General features: G+C 35.6%; 1 protein-coding gene and 1 pseudogene across 1 annotated transcript; one reads left to right on the top strand and one right to left on the bottom strand.

The window, feature by feature from the left end:
- Positions 1–241: 241 nt before the first annotated feature.
- Positions 242–2,291, bottom strand: LOC127959036 (retinol dehydrogenase 10-B-like; annotated as a pseudogene).
- A 203-nt stretch (positions 2,292–2,494) lies between these two features.
- On the top strand, positions 2,495–6,839 carry si:dkey-7k24.5 (somatomedin-B and thrombospondin type-1 domain-containing protein). Its single transcript, XM_052558111.1, has 5 exons — positions 2,495–2,947; positions 4,279–4,470; positions 4,967–5,042; positions 5,617–5,799; positions 6,722–6,839. The coding sequence occupies exons 1-5, from the start codon at positions 2,665–2,667 to the stop codon at positions 6,837–6,839; spliced, it is 852 nt and encodes a 283-aa protein (XP_052414071.1). The 5' UTR covers positions 2,495–2,664.
- Positions 6,840–11,348: the final 4,509 nt, after the last annotated feature.

Raw genomic sequence — 11,348 nt, 5'->3', positions numbered from 1 at the left:
ATCTATTTCTCAAGCTTTGGCATGAATACAGAATGTAGCACACAATGTTCACATGCCATTTTACAAATTCTCATCATTCTCCACTTATAAGATTCTGAGAAAAACTGAGTATTTGTTTTATTTGAGGCTATTTAAGCATATTTATTTCTTGATTCTATTGAGATGTTGGGCTGGAGCCGTGTTGATTACTTGTAGATTATTGTTGTGTTGCTGTTTGGACTCTCATTCTGACGGCACCCATTCACTCCAGAGGATCCACTGGATTATCAAGTGATGTAATACAAATTTCTTATCATCTATTCTGATAAAGAAACAAACTTTTTATATATAAAAAAAACAAAATGTATATATTGGAAGGCCGGAGGGTAAGTATATTTTCAGCTATTTTCTTCTTTGGGTGAAGTTCTCCAAAAATACTCTTAACATTCACATAGCGACCAGTAAAAACCATTGCAAAAATGACTAGCCTATAGGCAGTAATTTGTTTGAACTTTGAAGATACCTTTTCTGATGTTATTTCAAACTTCTTGCCCAGAAGAGAGAAGGGGCAGTTTACTTTCATAGTCCTCTCCATCATGGCATCAGGACCATAGACAGTAAGATCAGGACAGTCTGGAAGTCTCTCGTCAGTCATCACCTCGGCGTTAATTGCTCCCCAGGTAGGTCACATCTCTTCCCACCTCCTTCCGGTGCACCTGGTTGGCTGTGCCACATCCACCATGTACGTGTGTGTGTCTTGTCTCCCTTGCGCCCTCACTAGCTTTGCTGTCTCCTTATTAGTTTCTCCGTTGATGTCCCACAGCACCAATTCTGCAACGTGCTTAGACAACTCCAGGGCGAAAAGGCGGCCCAGGCCTCCTCCAGAGCCGGTAATTAGCACCATCTTGCCGTCTCTGGGCTCCGTACGCGGTCTCGGCACGATCCACAGACAAGAGCGCAGGGTGAAGAACACTACGCCCAGTTCGCAACATCTCTGGATGCATTAGGAAGATCATGGTGTCCGTGTAGAGCTGTGTGTGAGTGAGACAGCAAGCAGGTTGCTCTGTTTCTGAACTAGTATTAGGGGAAGATATTTGGAGCAACCAATTCAAATTATTTTGCTGTGCTCAATAATAGGAGTATGGAGCCCATTTCAATGGTTTTGTGTTTTCTCGAAAATAAAGCATATAGGTGCATAGGCTACTTACGTACAATATTATTAACCTTAATAAACAAGCATGATATTTCGGTTTAATACAATACATAAAAAATGTTTTTTTTTTTTTTTTTTTTTTTTTAAGCTCTGTCCAATTTACAAATCGTTTAAGAGCGATCGATTATTTGTGAATTTAACTGATCTGACTGCAGCAGTTAACGAATAAATTATATGATGAAAATATACCTTTGTACTTTCACTCAAGATAATTTTTAGATAATAAAAACAATTTAAGAAATAAACTATAGATAAAAAATATTCGTAAACCGCATATATTAGTCCAAGCTGTGCCTATATTTGCGCCAAAAAATAAATTTGAATAACTCAGTATGTAGATTATATGTGTATAGCATTAATCTGGTGTTGTTATGCTTTTAAAAGGCAATGTAGAATTCTTGCATGTTTTGAACAGTTTTATGTTCAGTTTGGAAAGAATGGATCAAAGTGCCCCATGCATGATTGCTTGTTTTAAACAAGTCCTCTTAACCTAGCTTTTCAAACTTGCCGATATCAAATTTCACTACTACTAATTTTTATGATAATAGATTATAAGGGGAAAAAATGAGAACAAATATATTGCTTTATATTAAGCACAATGGATGTACTGGACTATAAATGAATAATAGCTACTTTTGACACAAAAATGCACCCAAACAAATTCTCATTATGTGTACATCAAAGCTCCATTTATTTTACAAACACATCGTGTATGCCCTTGTATGTGCATTTACCTCACAAAACTATTAAGTCCTTCTGTCTTTGCACATGAGACAAGGGAATGTGAATATATGAGGCCCTACATTACAACAGTGCCTATGGTATTGTTCTTTCTGTATGAATAGCCTCTAGCTACAGGAATTCATTTAATCCTCTCTTTTCACGTGTTTCAGCATCAGTGGGCAATCCTGGCCAACTAAGGAAACATTGAAGAGGGTTGTCAACTAGAGAAAAACTCATCTAACAACTGTAAATGCAATACAAATTTGCATACATTAGATCTTATATACATTTTATTGGCCAAGTGCAAAATATTTTAGGTCATTCATTACCTTAAATCTTTGTCATTTATACAGGCCGTGATTTTTGAAGTCCCCATTCTTTAGAACCATCTTGATGGATTTTTACACACGTGCATTTTTTAAACTTCACAAGATGTTAATAGATGGACTTTATTCTAACTTGTGGATTATTGTGATGTTTATATCAACTGTTTGGTCTCTTATTCTGACGGCACCCATTTACTGCAGAGGATACATTTTTGAAGAAAGAAACACATTTACATTTCAGATGGCCTGAGAATAAGTATATTTTAAGCACATTTCTGGGTAAACTTTTCATTTAAGTGCCATGAGACAAAAAAAATTAAAACCAAAATCTCTGACCGAGTGAAGCGTGTCATCTAAAACAGGCACAGTAAATGTCACAGTCCAGCTCAGAGGTGCAGCAAGATGTAGAAGTCAATTACATGCATGAGCTCTTCAGATGTGGAGAGTGACATATTCAGGCTTCCCATTATCATGTCAGCGTGCAGCTCCAGACGCTCATGGATGGTTTTGTACCTTGCTCTGCTGGTAACACTGGTGTCCCAGAGCGAAGGAGGTTGTCAGGATACGGGACTGTGTTGCATTGGACAAAACCAGTCATGTATTACTGAAGACTGGAGGAAAGATCGCTCCTATGGGGAATGTTACTGCGACCAGGCATGCAAGACCACATTGGACTGTTGTCACGACTATGACCTTGCCTGTCCAGGTTTCTAGAATTTTATATTTTTCAGATTTTATATTTTAAAAATTCTTAAACCGATTCAACAGATTGTAATGGGTGCCATATTTTATTCGATTTTATCCAGAGCTATGTTTTAAATATTTTTTTTCTAGAAAATATAACAATAATATTAATATATGATAGTTATAAAATATTTGGAACACTATTTTAACATCAAGATTTTTATGAGTTTAAAACATTGTGAATAATATATATATATATATATATATATATATATATATATATATATATATATATATATATATATATATATATATATATATATATATATAAAGTGTGATATATGTTTTTGAAAGATTCTAATGCTCACCAAGGCTGCATTTATAAAAAATAAATAAATAAATAATCAGTAAAAACAGTAATACTGTAAAATAAACTGTTTTTTTTTTCCTGTGATGCAAAGCTGAATTTTCAGCATCATTACTCCAGTCATCACATGGTCTTTCAGAAATCATTCTAATTATCTGATTTAGTGCAAAAAAAAAAAAAAAAAAACCTTTATCATTTTTATCACTTTATCATTTTAACACTTGTGCTGCTTAAGTTTTTTTTTTGTTGTGAAAACCATGATACATAGATATAAAACAGCACTGGTTTAAAACAGAATCTTTTGTAACACAATTGTCTGTACTCTCATCTTTAATCAGTTTAATGCATCCTTGCTGAATAAAAGTTATAATTTATTTTAAAAACTGTGTAAATGTATATGAATGCATCCGGGAAAGTATAGGCACTGTAGATTTTCATCTCTTGTTTCACATTTTACTTTATGCTCCAAATGAATCTCTTGAGTAATGTATGTTGAAGTAAATCTTAATTGGCAGCAGGATTGTGCATTTAATACAAAATGTAGTGAGCAGGCATTGTTGCATGCATCCATACAAAACCAAATTTCTGTGGCCTTTGAAAACTTCTCACTGTTGTACTTTACAAATGTTTCCGCTTTTTATTATTTAACGCACTGGAGGACAAAAGCTTTCAAACATCTTTTCATTGCAGATTGTTGTGTGATCCTGTCACAGTGTAATGTGTAATGGTTCGGTTAAAAACTACACTGGAGACACTAAACCTCATTTCACATGCAAAGAGGCCTTAAAGGCATAATAACAACAGCAGCAAAAAAAAGCCTGTGTACTTTGAAGTTTCAGAAGGAGGGTGGAAAATGGTCACAAAAAATAATGATAAAAAACTGACAAAATATATGATATAAAACTTTTTTTGCTGCTGCTGCTGTTTATTACATTTGTGGATATGAATGCTTTAGTTTCTACATCTACTATGTGTGTGTGTTTTAGCCGTATCCTGTGTAGTGAGTGAATGGAGCGTGTGGTCTGGCTGTCTGGAGCCGTGTAAACCCACACTGCGCACCAGGCAGAGACAGGTGATTCGGGAAGCACGTAATGGAGGCGAACCCTGTCCCTCTCTATATCAGACTGCAGGCTGCGCAGAGTATCACGACCAGCATGGCCCCTGCCTGCAGTCACTAGGTATGGAGATCTAAAGCTTAAGCAAAGCCATTTGCCATCCATCAACACAAATGTCACATATCAGGAACAACAATGGATATTATCTCAAAAGGTCTGAGGTCAGCCCTTATGATCCATAATAAAAGCATCTGAAATGTATTTAAAATGATTTATACAACCATTACTTTTCCGTTGAATTGTTACTCTTGGATGGAATCCACAGTACACATTACATCCCATTTATCTGAGTGAATATTTATCTTATATAATCACATTATCAGTACACAGATTGGTTCTGACTGTAATCAAATGATGAACTGTAATCATCTTCGTCAGTGCATATTCTCTAGGCACTAAAGCAGCAATCTAAATGTCGCCTGTTATCCTGAGCAACCGTGGGCTTCTGAAAATGAGTTCAACCTTCTTATGAGGCCGCAGGTGAAGGATGGGGGCACATATGCATTAAAATCTCTCTTCCTTAATCTTTGTCCTACTCCTCTGTCTCATTATTTTGCAGTCCCAGCTCTCATCACCACAGGTGGATATGGAAATGCAAGGAAAAAGAGGGAGATTTTGGACAACAGTATCACAGGGTAAGATTTGACAATCCAAGACTAAAAAAAGTAACAAAATGTCCTTTTTTATATAACATATCTAAGATCTCACAAATCACAGCAAAACTTATAATTACTGGATCAAACAGTACAGAATATAGTATTATTGTGCAACATTAAGATTTTATGTAAATAAGTTTCCAATATTTTGATATTCCTGTGATGCAAAACTGAATTTTCAGCATCATCACTCCAGTCTCCAGTGTCACATGATCCTTCAGAAATCAATCTAATATGCTGATTTGGTGCTCAAAAAACATTTATTATCATTATGAAAACACAAAAAAATGTTGTGTTGGTTAATATTGTTGTGGACCCCATGATATATTTATTTTCAGGATTCTTTGATGAATATAAAGTTCAGAAAATAAGCATTTATTTGAAATATAATATGTTTATATTTGTAATATGACTTTTGATCATTTTAATGCATCTTTGTCAAATGTATGAATGAAAAAAAATCATACTTGTATGTTTATATATATATATATACTGTTTATAACGTATGTGTAATTTTTTTGTGTGTATTTGTGTCTGTATGTGCACACTTCAGTTACTGTGTGGAGTTCAGACTCACGTCCTTGACGGTGGGTTGTCAACACAGTTTCAGTCCACACACTCGCTGGATGCGGTATCTGAAAGAGGGACATCAGGTGTGTGTGGAGTGCCAGCCACCAGCACTGGCCCAGGGCCAACGCTTCTGCTCCGGGGACGGGGAGAACATGGGACAGGACGGGTAAGTGCAGAGAAACTTTTTTTGTTTAAGTGCAATAGCTTAGACACTCCTCATTAGAATTAGAAATGTCTAAACAGTTGTTTCAAAAGTATTGCCCTGAGACATTATACATGTTGACATAAGACTAGTGTGATAAAATGCATCTTTTCATAGAGCATAAAACACTGACAGGAAATACCAGAAGTCAATCCTACCACGAACTGAGGATATAGACAACTTTACAACTACAAGAACAAGTGTTCTTTGAGTTGTAAAGTTGTCTATATCCTCAGTTCGTGGTAGGATTGACATCTAGTACAGTTAAAACTGTAATATTGTGAAATATATATTAAAATGCAATTTATTTCTGTAATGCAAAGCTGAGTTTTCATCAGTCATTACTCTAGTCTTCAGTGTAACGTGATCCTTCAGAAACCATTGTAATATGGTGATTTGATGCTTTACGAAACATTTCTTATTACCAGTGTCACTTTTGATCAATCTTTTAAGAAACATGGTCTTCTGACATGAACTAGGCCAGGTTTTTCCAAGTAATTGACACTAGATCTTGGCCACTAGAGGGAACCGTGACACATCTTTAAATATTCAAAAGCTAGTGTATAAAACATCCTGTACTGCTTTAAGTCTTGTGCACTCATTTGGAGCACTCTAGAGCCTTATTTGTTTTTTTTTTTTATAAAAAGAGAGCAATTGCCCATTTAGTCTGAGCTAAATTTAAAGCCCTAGTGATGCTGGTGTATTTTTATATAAAGTATTTTTAAGAATACTATAACGATATTTTATATTAGCCAACACATAAAATGTTTGTATTATTCATAAGGTAGGGTTGTAACTCTTAACCTAGCTCAAGGACAACCGCCATCACTCTATCTGTCTTCCTCGATCATCTTTTTCCATCACACTCTCACTCTCTCACTCTTAGGAGCTTGTCTCTGCAGTGGCAGGCCGTGGGGAATTCTCGCTGCAGAGGGCTGTGGAGACGGGTCCGTCGACGAGACTCCTGTTCCTGTCCTACTGTACACAGTTTTCTCTTCATCTAACTTCAGTCAGCCTAAACGGGGTCATGAAATTTCACACTTTTAAAGAAGTGACAGTTGAATGTGCAGAGACTATATTGGTAGCTCAAACCAGCTCTAGGCTTGTATGCCAAATGATACAGTTGATATCTCATTACAGTATGTTATCAAGAAAAGATTCAATATTAGTCACAGTTAATTCCACTTATACATAAAAGACTGATGCTAATGGCCATCATATTAAGATTAAAGGAACAGTTCACCCAAAAATGACAATTTGCTGAGAATTCCCTCACCCTCAGGCCACCTATAATGTAGATGGGTTAGTTTCTTCATCAGATTTGGAGAAATTTAGCATTGCATCACTTGCTCATGAATGTAACCTCCTCAGCAGTGAATGGGTGCCGTCGGAATGAGAGTCCAAACAGCTGATAAAAACATCACATCAAGAAATCCACGTGACTCTAGTCCATCAGTTAACATCTTGTAAACATGTTGGTGGGTTTTAATGTTGAAGGACAACAGAGGATGGACTTTTTCACTGGAGGACGTGTTATTATGAACAGAGAATGGTATTTTGGCCAGAAGCAATGGTTTACAGTTAAAACTCCTTAATTATTAGTTTCTAACAAACACACACTAAAAACAAATATTAGATTGCTTATGTTATTTTTATTTAGAGCAAATGACTTCTAAGTGTGATTAAGGTTTTTACTTTTTTAGGAGTCTGTATGGATATGCCATTCAAATTAATGGGTGTAAACTCTAATGACAACACAGAATAATAGGTAAAATTTATAATCTGTATCATTTATTTGATTTCCAGCCAACCAAGGGGGGAGGGTATGTCTCTTCATACTGCAAAGAAATCAAAAGATTTCAGGACATGTTGACACATTTTTGGCTCTTTTTCCTATACAAGACAATTAATTGGCTTTTTGTCACATACAGAACATGTTACAGCTTCCAGAGGTACGACATGCATTAAACAACATAACACACATACAGAAACAACGGCATAGAAAGTGAACAGGTAGAAAGATTACAAAACAAACAGCTTTTAGACCTACAAACAACATTGTAGAAGATTTAGGGCAAGGGAAGGATTGTAAACAGTGCTCACTTTTTTAGTTCCCTGGAAATTCTACATGGATGTTTACGGTAATTTTTTTTAATCATGAGATACTTCCTAAATTTCATACTTCTAGTTACCACTGTTATTGTACAATTTCATAAGAAAACAAGAAAATTCAAATAAATCTTAGTTGTGCTTTCTTGTATGAGAAATTAAGTACATAAATCATCACAAACCCTCTTATTAATAATCAACGGAATTAAAAGTCAAAGTGCTGATTATCTAATAAATGTTACTGTAAACCAAAAAGAACAAAATCATATTTAATTTTCAAACAGCGTCCATGTTGATGCTGGAAGCATCATCAGGTCTTCACAGTTTGACACTTTTCCGACAAGTTTTAATACCACTTAATTTGAAGGATTTTAGAAATGTACCATGATGAACTGCAACCTGCACTGTTGTGTGGGTGGGTATTTTAGACAAAACACCTTTAATGCCATCAAACCATCCAATAAGACACTTATATTGGACTCAAATTACTGATTGTCATCACTGTTTGTAGACTGGTGTCAAAAAATATCCCCAAAATAATCACCCATATATAATTCACTCTAATCTTTGTAAATGCTCTATGCACACTGCACTGCAAGTGTTCCTGTGAGACATATATCATAATTCAATAATACAACACATACTATTCTCTGACATCTCTGATTGAGCAATTAACATGGACTATATGAGGGTGAATCTCACAAATTCTGTTTTGTTTAGTTTTTTTATTAAATATTGCATAAAGAAAATAAGAGCCATATTAAGAGCCAGTAAGTTTTTTTTTTTTTTTTTTACATTATACATGACAAATTGAAAACATTTTCCTCTGATTTTCACCCCTTAAATGTATATGTTATATTAAAGCAGTTTTTCAAATTTTTGGTCCAACTTCAAATTTTTATCATGCAGTTAAAAAAAGAAAGAAAAAAAAAGCATGTTTTCAAAAGCAAAACATCAAGACATCTTGTGGTTCTGAAATTCTGGGGGGAAATGTAAAGTTATATATATGTATATTTATATATACAGTACAGACCAAAAGTTTGGACACACCTTCTCATTCAGATTCACACTAAAGGCATCAAAACTATGAATTAACACATGTGGAATTATATATGGAATTATATACATAAAAAAGTGTAAAACAACTGAAAATACGTCATATTCTAGGTTCTTCAAAGTAGCCACATTTTGCTTTGATTACTGCTTTGCACACTCATGGCATTATCTTGATGAGCTTCAAGAGGTAGTCACCTGAAATGGTCTTCCAACAGTCTTGAAGGAGTTCCCCGAGAGATGCTTAGCACTTGTTGGCCCTTTTTGCCTTCTGTCTGCGGTCCAGCTCACCCCTAAACCATCTCGATTGGGTTCAGGTCTGAATATGACTGAATATGAATCAGGTCAGAATATGACTGTGGAGGCCAGGTCATCTGGCGCAGCACCCCATCACTCTCCTTCTTGGTCAAATAGCCATTGATGCCTTCAGTGTGACTGAAAATATAGTCATGAAAATAAAGAAAACTCTTTGAATGAGAAGGTGTGTCCAAACTTTTTTTTTGTGGGGGATATTTGTCAGACACTTCTTTGTGAGATTCACCCATGGATCATTACAAAAAACCCAGAGTTGACATTGACTTCAGGGCACAGCCTAACACAGAGACAGGAAGAGAGTTATGAATGGCTTCAGTAATGTCACATTTTAGTGCTATGTTCTCTCCAAATGAATGTACTGAATGAATAGGGCATTAAATGTGGAGCATACACCCAACAGATCATGATATTATATAATATCCACATAAAAGACCAAAAGTGGAGCAAGGGACCTTAGCACTCAGAAAGCAGCTTCCTTTCCCACCAGTACAGTAAGCAGTACACATCGCTGCATTCATAAATTATTCTTTATTGAGGAGAGAGGGAAGATCCCTCTCATTTGCAGATTTTTTTTAAATCTCCCTCCCAATCACACCCTCCTCCCGCTCTCTTGCAGAAAATTGGTATTCCGTTCACACCTCAGTTCATCTCAGCTAAAATCATTGAGACAAGGATGGAAGCGTACACACACACTCACAAGTCTCGGGAGAGGCCGAGATTCCCCCCATTATCTTCGCACTCCCCTGATAACACATGCACACACATACATACTCTTAAAGACAAGTTAATTCTGACAATGTGACTTCTAGTGATGCTATTTGTTGACACAGATGCAACTGAGTATATGATTTTGATCTTGTTTAGCCCTCACTATCCTGGTTTTCAAATTGGACATGAGCATTATAGCAGGGAGGGCTTGTGGTCACCATGGAAACTAGATATAGTCATCTTCAGGACATTGTCTACATACCTGTGAATACATGCTGGACTATGTGTATGCATGTGGTTACAGAATGGTGTGGATGGCAATGTTGGAGATAAGGATCTAATCTTTTAAGGATATTAAGTTTGTGCAGTATGAAAGGATTGTATTAAATTTGGAGGTAAACATGGCCATGCATTATGTACCGTATTGCAGGGCTAGCTATCAAAAAGGATAAATGTTTGGGATTAACTGGTGGTCATCTTGGTCACACTGTGTATGTTGAGCCTGAATAACAATTGAGGACACAAAAGGCCCCATAAAACCTTTTATTAAATCATATATTTTAAAATAAACATTCTCCCCGGCAATGCAAAAGTATGAGACCATCTCCCTCACTTCCTATGATCATCTAGAAAATACTTTAGAAATATACAATTTTTCTTAGATTCAGAAATATTTTGGTTTGAGACAGCATCTACTGCTATGAAACTGGTAATTCTAAATGAAATGTTGAATTGACCTGAAGTTTTTCAGTAGTTTCTATCTTGTTCAGATTTAATTCTAGCCTTCCATCATTTACCTATATCTGGTAACAACAGGACGAGGTATGTGTTGTCCATTTGTTCTCATTGTTGCTTCTGTTTGGGCTGCCAATATGCATGTGCTACGTAATTGTTTTTTTGTTGTTGTTTGTTTAGTTTTTTTTAGATAATTTACAAAAAGCAGTCATAAACATGGGCTTTTTGAAAGACAATATTACACATGTAAGCGCAGCAAGACGCGTATCTTCAGTTATTTTCTTAAATAAAAACACCTTTGTATTTTAAAGGGGATAGTATACCCAAAATAGAAAAGTCTGTCATCATTTACTCACCCACTTAAACGTGTATGCATTTCTTTATTCTGCAGATCACTAAAGATAATATTTTTGAAGAATATATGGGTCTAAATAACATCGGACCCCATTGGCTGTGTAATCTGTAATGTAATCCTTATTCGTGATATAAAGAGGAAATATAGAACAAAGGAATGCCATGAGACAAAGTAAACAATGACAGAACTTTCTTTCTTTTTTTCTTCTTCAATTTTTTTGGTGAGCTATCCTTTTAAA

The sequence above is a fragment of the Carassius gibelio genome, chromosome B6 (assembly GCF_023724105.1).
Source record: "Carassius gibelio isolate Cgi1373 ecotype wild population from Czech Republic chromosome B6, carGib1.2-hapl.c, whole genome shotgun sequence".
Classification (NCBI taxonomy): Eukaryota; Metazoa; Chordata; class Actinopteri; order Cypriniformes; family Cyprinidae; genus Carassius; species Carassius gibelio.
Note: the sequence above shows the minus strand (reverse complement) of the source record. Positions and strands in the feature narration are given on the sequence as shown.